Raw genomic sequence first — 19,128 nt, 5'->3', positions numbered from 1 at the left:
TCAACAACTAACAAAAGAGAAGTTTGAACTGGAAACACTTTAATCTAAAAATAAACAATAAAAAAATAAGTAAACAAATAAACTAAAAGGATAAATCTCCAGGGATAAATATTACACTGAAATCTGACGAGGTATTGCTGCATTTTAGTTGTCATAATCATCCTCTGGAATGCTCATTACCTAAATCCATCCCCCTCTCCATGTCTATTCTTGTCTCCCAGCTCCTCCTCAATATTTTCAATGCCCTGCCGCGTCATTTGTGTTCGCCATGCTGGCAGAGAACCATAAGATCCTTCAGAGAGGAAGTTCCCGTATTGTGACAGGAGGTGCGGGCGGGCGCTGAAGACCGGAGGACTCAGGTTCGGAGGTCGAGGTAATACGTTGATTCCTTCACAGATAATCATGTAGGGAGAGTGTGCACACAGTGCTGGGGATATGTCTGCCAACATAACATATCACATGTACACAGGGCTGGCGGTGTACTACTTTCGTCTGCTGCTGAAAACTTGCATTTGAATGGTGCAGATCGGCTGAGTGGAGCTGCAGGGATCTCTACATACAAGACATTGAACACTTGTACTAACAAGTTGTCACTTCATTTACTATAACTATTCTAAAATATACTCATGTATATTCCCTGTCTTCATTATGGCCTCCATATCAGTCATATTTCCATTTTTATTTACTAGAGAGACTGCAAAGTTTATATTTTTCTGCCTTGTCCTGTTAGGGAGATTTCCCTTTGCTTCCTATTCCACAGATCAGGAAGTGAGGAAATCTTTACCAAGGGGGATTCTCCTTTTGGTTGTCATGGGAACACAAACTGACTTCCTGTTCTGGAAACAGCTGTAACTATGACAACGGTCACCAGTATATATACAGAGATGAGATCCGTCTTACCATCAGACTGCGAGTCTCTATTATAATGCAGAGATTATAAAAATGGCCCCGGCCCACCATTCCGATGTATAAAATGATCTATACCCAGGCTGGTTTTTAGTTGTGGATAGATAGGGGAAGGTTAGAACCCCCATCAGGTTAAATATCTCTCAGATTGTCAGATTTCCTCTCACTTTGTGTCTCAAGATGTCCTTATACCAGACAGGAAGTGAGGGGAAATCTGCATTGGGGACACAGACAATATTATTAGCTGACAGAGTTTTTACCTAAAGCAGAACTCAAGCCAAAAAAAGATAAAATTTGATAAAATATAAAATAACAAAGTCAGCTTTTGGTGCAGTATTCAGCTTCAATCCAGAGATCTCTCTCCTATATTGTCTCAGTCTGATGACCAGCATCAATGTACCCGAGTTATCCTTCCCCAGACTGGACAGTGAGAAGAGAAGCAGCGCAGTGATGAGCTCATCTCTCTGCACTTTGCTTTTGCCTCATATCAGCATGCATCATGTCAGACCTGTCTGGCTCCCTGTGCTGCTGCTTATTCCTCTCATACCCCAGGCTTGCAGTACAGGGGCTGATATTTATTATTGATGATATTTTTGAAACGATTGTACCAATGTGCTGATCAGGTGATGTCTGACGGATGTACATTATATTCTCATCGTCTTAGATCTGTATCAAAGTATTACAAATACGTGTTTATCCGGAATTAATCACCAGTCATTTTCTATTTTTGTAGGACACAACCCCCACACACCTTGAGGGCGCTATTCTGTACACTAGGATGGGGGAGGGGGCAACCACCAGGCTGCAGGCTGTGCTGAGCTGGGCCGCAGTCACCCTTGTTGCCTGCAGTCATTTCTGTGACAGGAAAGATCAGTGTCATCTCTTTCCTGTCATTTTTTTCAGCCAATCATGTAAGCCGGCTTGTGTGATTGGCTGAATGACATTGTTACACCCCTGCGGATTTTCCTTTCTTCATTAGCCCTAAAATGTGTAATATTAGTTTTCTGAATTTTTCTGTAAGAAGTTATCTCTTTCACATTGGTAAAAGTTGCATTTTGTTCTTGATTTTTGCAGCGTTTGAAATGTTCAGACCTGAATACTAATGGTGTTATTATACCCTGCGCGGTGTGTCACCTTTTGTTCTCACAATCACCCCTCCCATTATTTCCTTACTGTAAAGGAGTGTCTGCGTATCCTCCCGATGGGTGGAGATGGAAAAGATCCTAAACATACAATTATCAGCCACTGGAAGGTAATTATCCTGACCAGAGCTAGGAATGTAGAAATCTGCTGATTGTGGCTGAATGTCTGGTTTTAGGGAAGTTGTGTAAAGCGCACAATATTTAATATACAGCAAGAAAGACAATTCTGATCTATAAACATTTCTTCCGGCATACAGCTGAGCTGGTGTAATATTACCAGTGGTGCTGGGAGGAATCGGAGGATTTATCTAATATACAACACACTCATTCTTTTGGAATATAAACATATTTTTACATCTTGCCATGTCACCAGGAAGGAAGTTGGTTTGGGGAGAGGACTCAGTCTGCAATATCACTAAAACACAGAACACAACTTTTATTTTACACAGCTTCCTCATCAAAAAATAAAACCCCACCAGGTTCTGAACACTAATAGGATTTTTATGGATTATACTTTTCTACTGATGAATTTTCGGAATGTGGAAAAAAGGCCTGAACATTGACATTATAAGGAATATATTACAAAAAGTAAAAAACAATCAAATGTATACACAGCACAAAAGGCCTAATTTATTAAAGCTCTCCAAGGCTGGAGAAGATACACTTTTATCGGTGAAGCTGGGTAATCCCGCAAACCTGGAATGGATTTCTTCAAAGTCATTTGCTAGTTGCTAGCAGATGTTTTGAATCCTGGACCAGAACCATTCCATATTTTCTGGATCACCCAGCTTCACTGTTGAAAGTGTATCCTCTCCAGCTTTGGAGAATTTATCTAATAAATCGGGCCCAAAATGTTTAGCTGAAAGTGGCCAACCACATGGGTTTCTACCACTGGTATGAAGGGGCCCTTTTAGAACCTCATAAAGGTCAATTTGGCAGAGCTGCTGTCCCTACTACTTTTTATTGAAAACATTCATGGCTCCTTCACATATGTGCATTTCAGCAGTGTGCACATCTTTCTGCAATTCATGCAATACACTTGCTCTGTAGGCTTTGCCATTCATTATGTTCTTGTAATAAAAGAGGAATAGACTGCAGAGATGGAGACATTATCCTGGCCCTGTACAAAGCATTGGTCAGTCCTCATCTGGAATATGCAGTCCAGTTTTGGGCACCAGTTCACAAAAAGGACATTGTGGAATTGGAGAGAGTGCAGAGAAGGGCAACTAAACGAATAAAAGGAATGGAGGAGCTCAGCTATGAGGAGAGATTAGCTGAACTGAATCTATTCTCCCTTGAGAAGAGACGTTTAAGGGGGGATATGATCACCATGTATAAATATATAAATGGTCCATATACAGAACTCTCTTCCCCAATATTCACCTTGAGATCATTACAAAGAACAAGAGGGCACTCTATGCGTCTGGAGGAAAAGAAATGTAATCTCCGGATAAGCAGTGTTTAACCCAGGAATTTTTTAAAGCTGGGTGGCAAGAAATTGTAGGCTCAGACCTGCGTTGGGAGAGTGGGCTGGTTCTGGTATCATGATGTCACTCTGGGGAGGTGTCTTTCCATTTGAGTGACACAGGCAGGAGTGTAGTGGGGCTGGCATGTACCGTGCCCCCTTTTTTTTTGTTTTTGCGACTACACCCCTGGTTGTTATTGAAAAGTGCCAGGTGGTGCGCTCGGCTAAAAGGGGTTGGGGAGATCACTGATAAGAAAGGGATTCTTAATTGAAAGGTCTGTGAAAATTTAGATGTAAAAATGTGGAATCGGCTCCCTCAGGAAGTAGTTTCAGCAACTCCTATAGATTGCGTTAAGAAAAAGCTGGATGCTTTTCTGGAAGCACAGAATATAACTGGGTATAAAAGTTTTAAAATAAAGATAACAGAGACTGTTGGTCCAGGGAACATCTGATTGCTTCAGGGAATCAGGAAGGATGTTTTCCCTGTTGGAGCAAATTGTATATCTGGGATATGTTTATTTCCCTAGTGGTTGAACCTGATGGACTTATGTCTTTTTTCAACCTGACTTACTATATAACTATGTAAATGACAATCCAATGCATTAAACAGAGAAGACCAACTCTGCTATTAGGAAATAGCGGATTCATTTTTTTTTGTTTCATTTATCTGAAATAAATAGGTTGCTCCTTAATGCATTGAGGAGAGTGCCATAATTCCCAATATTGTATCTCTATAAAACACTTACTTTACATTTTAACATGAAAAAGATCCTCGGGTAGAGGTACTTTTACATTGGCCAACCTTTCAATGGAAATGAATGGTGTTTTTGTACATCCATCATCTCTTATTTCCATACTCTTATTTATGACATTGTTTTTTTTTTTTCTTTTAAGGTATGGAAATGTTCCTTTTTTACAACTAGCAGGTGCTGAGTATAAGTGTTAAACTGCAAGGTTTTATATAGCGAATTTACTGCTGTCCAGTCGAGAATAGCAGAATCTCCGATTACACAGACACATTGCCTTGGACAGCCAGCATGTACAGAACACACTGAAACATGAAAGCATCTTGTATTAAAGTCCCTGTCCCTCAATCGTCCTTAACCGGAGGCCTCCCACAGTGTACTTTTTTTATGATGTCTTCCTTTTCTCTTCTTCAAACTCTTCTCCAGCCTGTGACGATCATCTTTATTACATTTGCTCTGCTCTCTGCTTCATTACACTATAGAGCACATTGATAAAGAGGTAACCACTGGATAACTGATCTATCCAGATCTAACAATGGCTAACAGATTTTGTTGACAATGATTTGATTGTCAATATAAAATTACCCTAAATTGTAGATCAAAACTCTGTTCACTTTAAAAACCATATACAGCCCACTTATTTCAATTGGATCCAAGAGTATCACTTTTGAAGTGATCATGATAAAAGTATAGCATTTAAAATAAAAGCTATTACTTCCATTGTTGCCTATAGCATTTGCTACTTTGTTAGTTCATAAAACATACTTTGTAAGTTCATAAAAGAGATGATCATGTCCTCTGATTTATTTTATCAATGGGCAATGACAATTATTATTATTGTTATCCCTAGCTTTATAAATGCGTCTCTTTGATCTGAAGATTATTAATTGGATCCCTAGTTTAGTGGCAAGGTCATGACACCCACTGATACTGTTTCCTTAGTCATCTGGTGTCATTCACCTATAAAGACATCTTGTGGTGAAATAGAAAGAACTGTGAGGGTAACTCCTGATTAATAGTAAGTATTGCAGTTCATTTGTTACCCTGCCTGGGTGCCTATGGTTATATAAAGACATTTTACAGATGTTAATTTTTAGAGCAAATAAAAGCAATATAAATAATAAAACATAGGTAAAATATTGGTTTGCAAATTTTGATAAATTTTGAGAACAACTGTGCAGATTTTTGTAGTTATCTTTCTTTGTGATATATACACACTTGTAACACATTTATTACTTTCATTACAAACTGTCTTTGCTTCCATGACAATATTTGTGTATTCCAGAGTCTGATTTTTAATGTTCTTCATACACAGGTTTTGCAGGGCCTTGTTCCCTGAATCTGAAACAAAGATGCAGTGTCGCTGCTCTGTGTCCTTGCTGGGGGTATTTGGACAAAAGAAGAGTCTTCTCACTGCTAAGATACACCGACTTTCAGGCAGAGGAATAAACAGACACCAGATCAGAGACTCACGCAGGTGAGAATCCTCAATTTACTCAATCATTTGTTCTGTGGGTGCTGTAACTGAACTTGTCTCTTTCCCACTGTTTTATTGTAGGAGCACCTGCCATGTGTCCTCCCTCCTAAAGGCCAATGTCTGTTACTCTGTGCCCTACAGGAGCCTGAGTGCAGTAGTAGCAGGTAAGCCGCTTTGTTAGTATGCAACAGATTGCTTAAAATGGTCCAAATTCTGCTAATGCTGAATAAAATTTATATTTCAATATATAGTTCATTTTATTAAAATATGAATTATAATTATTATTATTACACAATATTTATTTAGCGCCAACGCTTTACAAAGTCCATAGTCATGTCACTACCTGTCCCTCAAAGAGGGTCACAATATAATGTTCCTACCTGATATGTCTTTAATACAGTCTAGGGTCAATTTTAGGGGGAAGCTATTTAACCTAACTGCATGTTTTTTGGATTGTAAGAGGAACCTGGAATACCCAGAGGAAACCCACACAAACATGGGGAGAACTTCCAAACTCCATGCAGATAGTGCCCTGGCTGAATTTTGAACCTGGGACCTAGCGCTGCAAAGGCCAGAGTGCTAACCTCCGAGCCACCAAGCTGCAAACAAGTATTTTATGTAAAACAATATTAATTGTTCAGTAATCTGATTGTGTAAGTTTTATTAGATTTAACAATACAAATGAAGCCTAAAGGACTACCTGTTTGGGTAAAATATAAATGGGCTGTTTGCACAGGTTTGCTAGATTTGCTGGTAGGAAAGTTTGTGCAACATTTGCGATCCCCATGTCCTTAAAAATGTAAAAAAAATGACTTTCCAACTCCACCTGTTGGTTGAATATAAAAAAACAAAATAATTATATTAAAGATGTCTGACTTAAAAACATATATTTGCATTGTTATTTCATAGACCTGACCTTAGAAAAAGAATGTACTTACAAACCCACCTTTATTACAGTCATGTGACCAGAGGCAAGGTTACTGGTACACTAAAAGTGAGCTTTTACTACCAGCATTTGTTTTTGAACCGCTTTTGGTAGGTACTAACTACTGCATTCTGGGAACACCCCATGTGTCATTTTGGCAACACATCACCTTCTTGTTTTGTTGCTGCCTCATATATACCACCACTTGGCAGGCGTCACGCTATTGGTGTGTTTGTATAGGTATATAAATGTGTGTGTCTGGTATGTAATGTTGTGTGTATGTATAGATTTACATCCTTATTCAACAGAGAGTGAAACCAACTAAATTTATCTTGTACTGCTCTGTAATTAGACCAATTGGATTGATAGATAAAAACCCTTTATAGGAAATATAGTCATTCTTACACGAGTAAGGCTAATAATATCCTTAAATATCAATGTTTTGTGTAAAAAAAATTACAATAACTTTATTTTTTCTGTCAAATTTTATAGATCCGGTTCAACAGCACCGGGATCGGTTATATGCCTGGTTTAGTTGTTTGCCAAGTGAGGAACGACACTTCGGACCTTCTTTTGCTCTAGATTCTATCCATGTAGATCCAGTTGTACGTGAAAGCTCCATAGAGGAAATCATGCGTCCACTATCCACTGAATCAACTTTCCAGACTCAGCAGCAGACCCCACAATGTCCTCGCAGTATATCAGTATCTCATTTGTTTCAAACGGATTCCTCTGGAAAACCCGTGCGAAATGTGATTCTGTACGGCACAGTCGGCACTGGGAAAAGCACCCTCATTCGAAAACTTGTATTGGATTGGTCCCAGGGGCGCTGGGTTGATTTCCAGCTGATAATTCCTCTTTCTTGTGAAGATCTTTCCCAGGTCTCTGCCCCAGTATCACTGACACGACTAATTAGCAGGAAATATCTTCATTTACGAGATCTGCTCCCCACATTGTCAAATAATTCTAATATACTCTTCATACTTAATAGCCTAGAGTGGATGAATTTAGATTTCAGAATGGCAAACACTGAGCTGTGTAGTGATCCAAATGAAGCCATGCCTCCTCCGGCTATCCTTGTGAACCTTCTAAGGGGTTACATGCTTCCTGAGGTAAGAATGTACTAATGGTACTAATATGTGGCCATGCATAAGAACTTTTAAATTATGAGTCTACCCTTACTGTGACTTATTTTTCAGTATATAACACATTGCATGTTTTATATTTACACATTTTTACATTTTTGTACTTCTGGATTTACCAGTTTTCAGTTGGTAGAGTTAAATTACAAAACCTTTCATGCATCATTCATGCATCTGGTAATAACACTACTGTCAGTCCATTTGCCTTTGTGTAAAGAAAATAATTTTCACTGTAAATGAAAACTTGGAGGGAAGCAAATTTAATCACTGGCTTTCTTAAAAGAGCTGTAGTTTATTTGAAGTTAGTACATTTTTAAAACTGTGTAAAATACTTAAAGAGGACCTAAACTTAACATTTTTACTTTGCATAGAAGGGTAGACACCCCTTATATGTTAAGTAAAAATGTGTTTTTTTTTTTTTAATGCAAGACCCTTTTTAAAAAAAAAAAAAAGACAGCAGCGCCATCCCTTTGTCTTGATCACTGGTATACCTACATCATGCATCCCGGGAGGCACTGGCTCTGGCATTTTTTCCACCTAGGGGAAAGTAATGCCAATCCCATGCATGCCCGGTGAGATCGACTCTTTTTTTTTTTTTCCCCCTTAACAGTGGCTATGTCACTGTGCAGTGCGAGACCGGAGCAAGAAGATAGAAGAGAAGACTGAAGATGGCGGCACCCGGAGCTCCCTATGCGCCAGGACATAGGGGAGTTCCAGGACAACGTGGGACCGGATTGTGGGAAGGACCAGCGCCATCGCGGGATTTGTGGTATTAAAGGTAAGTGTGATTTTTTTTATTTTTAGTTTAGTTCAGCTTAAAGTAGCTTCTCTTTGTTATTTCACAATATTGCAAAAGAAGTAAATTGTAAGAATAAATGCTTCTTGTTCTTCTAGGCAAAAGTCCTGGTCACTACTCGTCCTTCTGCCCTTAACAGAATCCCAGGGAAATATGTGGGACGGTACGCAGAGATTTGTGGCTTTTCTGACATGGAGCTACAGAAGATGTATTTCCAAGTGCGCCTGGACCATAAAGATGCAGATCCTCGAGAGACAGAGAATCTGGCAGCAATGTTAACCCGCAATTTAGAACATCACAGCCAGCTGTCTGCAGCATGTTTCTTGCCTTCATACTGCTGGCTAACCTGTGCAACATTACATTTACTGTACTATACCAAGCCAGGCGATCCCCCTATGACATTGACTGGAATTTATACAACCTTCTTGCGACTTAATTTTGCCGGAGAAGTGCTGGATATAACACATCCCTCTAAGATATCTCTCATGCGTTATGTGGCACGCACCGTAGGCAAGTTGGCATATGAAGGCTGTCTCTCACGACAAACACGTTTTACTGAAGATGATGTCACAAAATGTTTTCACATAGAAGCAAACAGTGAGGAGGAGCTTAATCTTCTAAATGTCTTCCGGTCTGATGCCTTCCGCTTCTTTCTGACACCCTGCGTCCATCCAGGCCAAGAGAACATGTTTGTCTTTACCATCCCTGCTATGCAGGAGTACCTTGCTGCGCTGTATGTTGTATTGGGAGAAAACAAGACTGCTTTGCAGCGCATAGGAAAAGAAATCTCTGAGGTCATCACCAAAGCTGGAGAAGATGTGGTTGCAGTAGTCAATGTGCTGTCCAAGTTTCTTCCTTTACGCATCTTTGCACTATTTAATTTGTTACGTGTAGTCCCTCGGCTGTTTGGAAAAGTTACTGGGCAGAACCGTGATAACATAGCTCATACTTTGACTGTAGAAATGTTTAGGGAAGAAGACTCTTACAATGATGATGTTTTGGACCAGATAAACAGCAGCATTCTTGGTGTTGAGGGACCTTCTCAACTAGCAGATGCTGATAGTGCTGGCTCACAGGAAGCTTTTGAGTTATTTCCTATATTTATGGGAGGGCTGTTGTCACGCCAAAATCGTGCCATGTTAGACCAGCTTGGCTGTTCTATAATGAACATGGCAGCATTTGAAATCACCAAGGCCCTGAAAAAACATCTGCTTGGTTGCAGTCTTCGAAGGTTGCCCCCCTCTGAACTCATGGACTTCTTGTTCTTTTTATATGAGTTTCAGAATGAAGGATTTGCTGCTGGCTTGGTCAGTTCACTACATGACCTGGATCTCTCAACTGTCCGTATGACGCCCCTAAAGTGTACTGTTGTGGCTGGGGTAATGGGAGATACCAGGAAATCAATTGATGAAATCAACCTCTGCAACTGTCATCTAGATCCTGATGCCATCCGCACTTTATCACCCTTGTTGAGGAGATGCCAGAACGTGAAGTGAGGAAAAAATATTTACATTAGATGGCAATATTAGGTGGCATGAAAATGAAGCAAATTAAGGGTTGTGGTATATAAAAGTAAAGAGCTTAGGTATGAAAATTACAGTCCATTCATGTTCCCATTGTTATGTGTCTGCTCTATTCATGTGAACCTTCCTTCCACAGCTAAGCATTTACACCACTTTTAGGCTATGTACATACGTCAGATGATTCTCGTCCGATAATCACCTCAGGGCTGATATCGTACTTGAATCTGGTGGGTGTATCGTCATCTGTTGTTCCGATGACCATCCCGACGGATCAACAGACGACGATCGAGGAACGGTTGTAATAACAGTTAAGGGAAGACAGAGTGCAGCAGGGGTGCCACTCTTTCGTTCTCCCCCCGCCCTCTCCATAGAGCAGAACGGTGCTGTATGTACATCCCTAGTTCATGCATCGTTTAGTAGTTTGTCATGAAAGATCCTTTTCAACTACAATTATTACAATTGATTGTGATAAATATCTATTTCTATTTTGCATAGGCATTTGCCCACCCACAAACTAATATCCATATTAAAAGTTGAAACTGTTGAATCTTGTAGGATTTAGTTTTTTTTTGTAATCCCAAACATACTTTCAGTAGTCACATGCTACCCCATACCCTAAAGTAGCAAATATTTCACATGGCTTGGATGCTGAACATGGCGATGGGCGATTTACCCAAGTATGTCATAGTTTATGGCTGATAAATGACCTCCCCCCTCCAATAACATGTATGTGTATTGTAGTTTGAGGTGATCTTGTTATCTACATTAGAACATATCATACTGCTGGGATAGAGGAGATCAGCAGGTTGTCTGGGCAGAACATAACTGTTTAGGGAACTAACTTGATTAAAAAACATAAAAAGTAGGCCCACATTGCTCAATTTGAATCTCATTACATTTTAATTTTGTTTCCATGCTGTTCTGGCAATTTTGTAATACAGGTTGGCTTTCAAAAATCCGGCAACGCCCGGACCTGAGAAGTGCCGGATTTTCGATAATTCCAGATTTTTAAAGGTTATACTAACCTCCACACACAGGGCAACCTTCCTCTCGCTGCACCCACGAACATCTGGCACAGTTCCAGGGAGCAGGCAGCAGGGTCGTCTCAACTTTTATGTAGTGTAGCAAACAAGACCTTTCTGGAGAACAGTGCCATCAAAACATAAGTGGCTAAACAGTGTACTGCAGTCCCTGTGTTGAAAATGCCAGAAAACTGAATGAACCAGATTATCAATGGCTGGATTTTCGATTGTCAACCTGTATCACAAAAAAATGTCAGTTCAGTCTCTGTAGTCTAGAATTACCTTTGTCATGTTCCTTAGCTCAGCAGTCGCAAACCGAGAAAATATTGGGGGTCCCCGGCTCTGGTGCACCTGGGGTTGGTGCACCCCAGTGTGGGGTCGGGAGAAGGACCCTGCTGGGGGGACACACCGGCCAGAGCCGTGGACCACCTCCTACGTGCAGTTCCTAGGCTCAGGGAGGTGGGCGGTTTGTGTCCTTGGATACAACCCGCCCACTCTTCCATTGCAGGTTCAGATCTGCGATGGGAGAGTGGGCGGGGTTACAGCATATTGACATCACTATAGAGCTCCCCGCGCATGCGCGGCCAAGATCCGGTAATTTTAGTGGTCCGCGGGACCGAAAAGGTTGGCGACCACTGCCCTAGCTGACACGTTTAGAAATCATGCTGGCAATAAATCTTCATGGCAGAGTCAGGATTATGAGCCATTTTTAGATTGGTAAGCACTAATCAGCCATACCAAGCTTTTTTTGTATCTGCTGAAATCTGTTATACGCCAGTAGTTCTTTGTTTTAGGAATTCATTGTTATAAGTTTTATTCTCTTCTAATTGCAAGGTATGTTTAAGAATGTCATCTCCTTTTAGTTTGCAGATGAATTCACTGGGACCAGATTCGTGCAAAGAAATAAAAGACATTCTGCTCCACCCAGACTGTGCTATCACCAAATTACAGTAAGAAGTACAGTGAGGTTTTGTAATATTGTGTGTTGGTGTTAGGTGAATGTGGTTTAAAATAGTGAGTTTTTGTTTGATTTTATCAGGTTCTGCATTCCCATGCAAGTCTATGGTCATGCAAAACTTACCTATAGCAGGTGGTCAAACAAACTTGTCAGTAAATTCTGAATACCTTCTGAAACACCTCAAACAGATGCCATCAACACAATCCCAAAGGCATCGTCACAGTCAGGTTAAAAGTTAGCCTATGCTAGGTTCATCTCTCTTATGCTCTGATATCTAAGTTGATGGTTTAGTTATTAACCAATTAATCTTGCAACATGTTGAAGACTGAGGGTAACAGTGCAATTTTTTTCATCAAAGATCTGAGTACAAAAATCCACACAAAAGTAGTTATTTACGCAATGTGTTTATTGCTCATTTACAACTTTTTTCCACCTTTTGAACACGGGGGAACCCTCTAAATCAGTGTTTTTCAACCTTTTTTGAGCCACGGCACATTTTTTACATTAAAAAAATCCTGCGGCACGCCACAAATCAAAAGTGTTACAAAATTAAACTTTGTAGCTAATTCTCGCCTCTAAAAATAAACAAGGCGCTTGAGCTACCTACTGCCACCCACTGACATGGAAGAGTATTACATTACTCTGCCAGTCACTACAGCACAGGCACTCGACAATGATAATTGGATCATTTCCCACGGTACACCTGAAGATCTCTCACGGCACACTAGTGTGCCACGGAACAGTGGTTGAAAATCACTGCTCTAAATAACTTTCAGATCTTAGGGATCCTCTGCTATGATTACTATATCCACAGCTCACAGTATATTATGGTGGTGGTCAGATTGATTCTTTGACTGCTGGCCAGTGGGAATAATGTCATCCTTACAGATAGACAAAATGTTCATTGGTGTCACCTTAACTGACCTAGACCCTAGAAACTTCTGGAGAAACACTGCTCTATTATGTGTTTTAAATTGATTTCTGTAGAGTATTCCCAAAACAGTATTAAACTTTTCCATACAGCAGCACTGTACTCTGTGTTCCCCCTTTTGGACTCATCCACTGCCTTTCCCCTCTGTTTTGAATGAGTCTTGCATCTGGGGCATTATGAATCCTGGGCTTATAGGAAAGTGATTCTGAAAACAGCACCCACATCACTACATGGCTGCATTCCTATTCTGTGTCATTGAGGGCCTTCCACCACCACTACGAAAAATAGAATGAAGCCCCACCACCCCAGTAACTACATAGAGACTGCTCAAAAAATTGTATGCAATATGGAGAGGGCATATATTTGAAATAGGAAACACTTGAAATGTCTAATAATAACTAATCCGTGATTCCCTTAAATTACTGGGCAGTTAATATGCAAATCTATTATTATTATTATTATTATAAAACAGGATTTATATAGCGCCAACATATTACGCAGCGCTGTACATTAAATCTAATACATTACACATTCACAAAATTTGTCTGTGACCTTCATTTCATATTTTAGTCTGATAGTATACCATAAAGGTGCCATAGCTTTGATATTAAGTAAAAAGAGTGACTGCCCACAACATTTCTCCACTCCCTAATTGTAGAGGTTTAGCTTCCTTAGTTATAAAAAGACATGCAATGGTTATATTGTTATTCCTAATTAAATACTTTCAGGCAGTCCCTTGAATTGAAATGGCTTTAATAACATACAGTGTAAAATGTAAGATGAAAATGTTTATATCCTATTTGTTATAACTGTAATACTTGTATGTTTATGTGTGATTGATACTGTATCGGAAGATTCAATTTATGTTTTTTTTTTCCACATAGATTATGTAACAACCCTTTGGCACCAGAAGGAGTGGAATTCATTGTGGAAGGTCTTGCTTCTAACAGTTCATTGAAGCACTTATCACTCCTCCACACGGATCTTGGAGATAGGGGGGCTGAGATGTTGGCAGATCATTTGGGAAGAAATCAAAGCCTTGAGGAATTGAATCTGGCCTACAATGGCATTCATGACCAGGCAGCTCTTAGACTTGTTGAAGAGGCTGCACATCACCCAACAATAAACAGAGTGCAGTAAGTACCACTAATACAGTATGTATTTTTCATGCCAGCTTGTATAATTCATAGACAGTAGTTATACATAGGTCACTTCTAGCACTAGAATAAACATAGATTAAAGACATACATCTGTAATGTTCTTCCCCTTCCATCGTCTCCTCTTATTTCTTACACACACAAACAATTTCACTGCAGAGGTGGTAAGTAATAGGTTTCAGTTCTGCTTTAAATCCAATGTATTGCTGAACATATTTTTAGTTAAGGATAGATTACGAATCAATTAAAAAAGTTATAGATTTGCCATCTGTTTCCTGTTAGATTCCTCATTACATCCTGCCCCATAAATTCAACAGATGTCCTCATTAAAAGATTTACCCTCCTCTCTTTTATTGCAGGGAAAATGCAAATATTTAGCATTTCTCATTTTGTTTGATAATGGTCAGCACTCCGTCCTTTGCAACGCTGGGTCCCAGGTTCGAATCTCGTCCTGGACACTATCTGCATGGAGTTTGCAGGTTCTCCCTGTGTTTGTGTTGGTTTCCTCCGGGTACTCTGGTTTCCTCCCACATTCCCCCCCAAAAAAACTTCCAGTTAGGTTAATTTACTTCCCCCCAAAATTGACCTTAGACTGTATTAATGACATATGAATATGGTAGGGACATTAGATTGTGAGCACCTTTAAGGGACAGCTAGTGACATGACTATAGACTTTGTACAGCACTGCGCTAATAATAACAATAATATCCAAAAATAAATAATGTTGGCTATACCATAAAGTGTCTATAAGTACCTGTTCCATCGTATGCTTCTGGTATGTTTTACTGTACTGTCTATTTGATAAAAAATGTTAAAAATGTACCTTGTCTTTTTGAACCCTTTTTTACATATTCATTATTATATTACAAGTAAGGTGTCCTTTTTAACAAACTTAGCAAGCCCAGCTTTTTTTATTCCAGCACCTGGAAGGATCCACTTTAAAAGTTTAGAGAGAAAGAACAGTAGAAAGTTGAATCAGACATGGTGTTAGATATTTTTTTCACTTTAACGCTGATGTATTAATGCAGCAGTGCACTCACCTTAGTAAGCATGTCCTCTAATTCTTGTGTCATATTATTGTGAAGCTTCATGAAATGTTAGCTGCACAGTGGCACGGTACATTAACTTCCAGTTTTAGCATAACGTTGAAAGAATTTAGTTGCTGTTTTTTCTGAAGAGTCTTCTGCCAGTGCTTCTCTGCATTACTGAAGAGCTTGGCATTGATGGCACTTGGCACTCACAAAGTTTTTAAAACTAAACTTGACCCCCTCTAAAAAAAGATAAAACTAAAAAACAGCTATTTCTGCAATATGCATCATAATATAGTCACAATACTTTTCAGCATACAGATCTACTGACACCTTGTACTACTCCAGCCCTGCTGCAAGAGGTTGATGCCAGGTCACATTTAGGATCTTACACTCTTCACGGTTAGAAAATACATTTTTATCTGCTTAGAGTTTAGCTTTTAATTGAAATAGCAAAATTCCATGTGTTAATTGAGTGGTACATTTTTTTTTTTTCTACAGTCTCTACTTTAATGAACTGTCAGATGATGGCCTTCGTGTCCTGCAGCCTGCGGGGGTCAAAGTCCTAGTGTCTCTTACGGAGGGAGCAGATACTTCACGTCATTGGCATCTAATTTTAAGGGAGTTGCGGGCTAATGCTGGAGGTTGGGATCATGAACGTATAAGTGCCCACCTCACCCTACTGTTGCGAGATCTGCAGAGAAGCCGAGCACTAACTAAAAGTCTGTGGCGCAAAGCAAGGATATTCCGTGTGGAGACTGAGGTGAAACGTATGCTAGGGAGAATTCAGCACGGAACACTCTGAGTTGTGATCACAAATGCACCGTGTTAATTTCCATTATAGCTTGCTAAAGGTATTGATTATACAAGTAAAGGTCACCTCCAGGAAAAGGAATACATAGGTACAGGGTGTGTTTGCTGCATGTGTACAATATATATGTCAGCTGTTTTTCAGCTTCATGATACATAAGCAATAGAATATGTATGTCTTTTTGCACATCTAACACTTTCAGCATACAAGGGGAGTGGTTACCATTTGCACTATTTTTAAGGGGTTTAGGAAAAGCCTTTAGGCGCCAAGCTATGCTGCATTGATTGATAATGCTTACTTTTTTTTTTCTATTTTAAATAAACATTTTGGAATTTTTCTGTATGCACATTTGTTTTCTTTGTTTACTTTCTGAAGGTAAGTGTGACCTTAAAAGTACAACTTTATATTCCCGTATTCTTCGCAAGTGGTAAAATAACTGTAAAAATACATTCCTGACCTCTCTAGCTGCTTGTACTATGAATAATTCATTCTTGATGGTCACAACAAACACTCTAAAGTTGTTTTTAACAGTTTAGAAACACCTCCTGTGTATTTACATTAGAAGACTAGCAGCTTGTTAAGATTTTGTACAAATAGAAAATAAAGTAGTAATAATTCTGTGCCTCTGTTGTAAACCTAAAAATGCATTTCTGTACAAAGTTCATATCTACAGAGGTGAATAATGGCTTGTTTTTAAAGTGTTTTTTACTCCTTGTTTAGAATATAGATACTTAAATGTGGAGAGGTTTTTACTTTTAAGTGCTATGCTAGTGAAAGTAGGGAATTGCAGAAACACTTGTCTTTTCATCTGTTATTTAAGAGGGTTGTAATTCAGTGATTACGGAAATCACATTCCTATACCTCTGGGTCTTGGAGCTTTACTTAACTTGAACAACCATTTAATAGTATGATATACGTATTCAAAAAATTATTACAGTGCTGAAACTTAAAAGCAGTGAATGTGTAAAAGCACATTCAAGTTATCATAAAACATACCAATCAATAGTTCATGTCATGCTAAATCTTTTTCCAGCAGTTACCATTAAACTCTGTAACACTTCAAATAATTGCACAGCAGACTTACACTGATAGTGTACACAAATCCTACTACTTAGCAGAGATAATGCTGTGTTATATTGAGGGGAGTCACTATTCGCTGAAATATATATATCAGTGGGAATAGACATGGTTGTGGTTGGTCACAGTCTTTCAAACAGGTACTCTGTATCTGACCAATTCATTACATTCTTGTGTTCACATATTTGTCTTTTGGAATTGTCTTTTATTACCCACATGTGGTATCAGATGTTTAAACATTTAGAGCATACTACTCTTACTGCAGGTCTCTCTCCAGGCATCTCTAGCCTGCTGTCTACAGGATTCTCCCCTTCTGCTCTCCCAAATCGTCCTAGACAGAAATGTGAGTGAAAGTGAAAGGAGAAATAATACTGCAGACTTCAGGGTACCAAAATGTAGATACTCAGATTCTACATTTACAGTAACTTAAGCTGACTTTTTTGGTGTAAAGAGACAGAATCACTTTAAATGTATATATAGCTGAACAGATTTTGAAGGAAAGTAGTTTGGAATAAAATTTAAATTTAACACAGGGAAACATCACAATCATGCTAAAAAAAACCCTAAACAGCAGATGTTAGCTCACTAAATAAAACTGATGGAAGAGACTACAGATGTCCTTTTAGAACTAGCTTTAGGTGCTCTATTTATAAAGCAGCAAATGTGTACTGAAACATTCTCTGGTGGAGAATCTTCCAGATCATTGCTTTTTCAATGGTAGAAATTAATCCAACCAGAGGATATTTCAGTGTATGTCACTGCTTTATAAATAGACCCCCCAGGGGGATAAATTGATATCCACAAGTGTCTATAATGGCTCAGTAATTCTAGACCAGCCCATTTAAAGTGGTCTTGATAAAGGGTGAGAATTAAATAATAAATAAATAATTGCACTAGAAATGGTGGGGCTATAAAACTTTTGATTCACAGTTATTGATATCCCAACAAATTCATAATTCTGCCTAAAGACCAATAAATCTTTATTTAGTTAATATGTAAAAACACAAACAACAAAAATACGTTGCAGTTATTTTGCCTTATACCCAGCGTATACAGGAGACTTAGGCTGGGTACACACGTGCAATATTTGTCATTGGAAAGGATCTATCATGATCCTTTCCAATGACAAAAGAATGAACGATGCATGAATGAGCTCTGCACATACAGCACCGTAAGGAGAGGGGGAAAAGGACGGAGTGGCACCCCGCTGCGGTCTCTCCCCTTTACTTTCATTATGGTCGTCAGTGGATCCCCCTGGACAGTCGTTAGAACGACGGACGACGAGCGTTGTACACGCGGCAGTTTCTCGTCCAGTTTTAGCCCTGAGAGGATTATGGGACGGGAATCATCTGACCTGTGTACGTAGCATGAATCTACATATAACTTTTTCTACACTATAGGGTGACATTTTGGTTTTCTATCAACTTGTACCCGTTTTAAAAATTGGCTTTATTTGTTGTTTGTTTATCTTTTTACTTAATTTACAAATAAAAGATTTATTGGTCTAGCATGTGTACTTATGCATGAGATTGCGTGATCCCAAGATAGGTGTGTACCTACCAATAGATTTCGATTTCCCCAGAAAAATTGCATTTACTATAATTCTTACCACATGGGGATATAAAATTATGTAATACAGACGTTAAAATAAAGTCTGAATTCTGTGAAAACACATGCACATGTAATTATGATATTGATAGTCATATCAGCCCTAAAGTGGAATAAATCATCAAAACCAAAAATTGTGACCAGGCAGATCCCTTATTGCAGAAGGGGCATGTGATGTTCCTGCAATTCAATACCTGCTTAATTTTTTTTTGCTCCCATGTCCACGCTCTGTTGTGGGCATTACCATCTTTTACCACTTTTCCAGGCTGGGAAAACATAACCCCAACACGCATGTGCATTCATTCCGTCAGTACCAGCAACCCCAGGGGATGCTGAAATACATGTGCAGATCAGTATTCTATGAAAAGAAGATTTTGAACAGGCAGGTATCACCTGTCCCTTCTGCAATAAGAA

At 39.2% G+C, this 19,128-nt stretch overlaps 1 protein-coding gene across 2 annotated transcripts; it reads left to right on the top strand.

Moving 5' to 3' along the window:
• Nucleotides 1-237: 237 nt before the first annotated feature.
• NLRX1 (NLR family member X1) lies at nt 238-16,371 on the top strand. 2 transcript variants are annotated; one of them, XM_072426955.1, is made up of 9 exons: nt 325-373; nt 1,981-2,158; nt 5,575-5,736; nt 5,818-5,900; nt 7,154-7,773; nt 8,698-10,091; nt 12,008-12,094; nt 13,918-14,169; nt 15,720-16,371. In XM_072426955.1, the coding sequence occupies exons 2-9, from the start codon at nt 2,118-2,120 to the stop codon at nt 16,021-16,023; spliced, it is 2,943 nt and encodes a 980-aa protein (XP_072283056.1). In that variant the 5' UTR covers nt 325-373; nt 1,981-2,117; the 3' UTR covers nt 16,024-16,371. The 2 variants fall into 2 exon arrangements, with proteins under 2 accessions (XP_072283057.1, XP_072283056.1); XM_072426956.1 differs by lacking the exon at nt 1,981-2,158 and having other exon boundaries at nt 238-373.
• The last annotated feature ends 2,757 nt before the right edge of the window (nt 16,372-19,128 follow it).

This window comes from Pyxicephalus adspersus, chromosome 11, assembly GCF_032062135.1.
Source record: "Pyxicephalus adspersus chromosome 11, UCB_Pads_2.0, whole genome shotgun sequence".
NCBI classification, from domain to species: Eukaryota; Metazoa; Chordata; class Amphibia; order Anura; family Pyxicephalidae; genus Pyxicephalus; species Pyxicephalus adspersus.
Note: the sequence above shows the minus strand (reverse complement) of the source record. Positions and strands in the feature narration are given on the sequence as shown.

Excerpts from the sequence above, each read along its gene's own strand:
- NLRX1 (XM_072426955.1), top strand. The coding sequence starts at position 2,118 with ATGGAAAAGATCCTAAACATACAATTATCAGCCACTGGAAG. Across the intron at positions 5,737-5,817 it reads CAGATCAGAGACTCACGCAG|GAGCACCTGCCATGTGTCCT; the intron begins GTGAGAATCCTC and ends GTTTTATTGTAG. Across the intron at positions 7,774-8,697 it reads GGGGTTACATGCTTCCTGAG|GCAAAAGTCCTGGTCACTAC; the intron begins GTAAGAATGTAC and ends TTGTTCTTCTAG.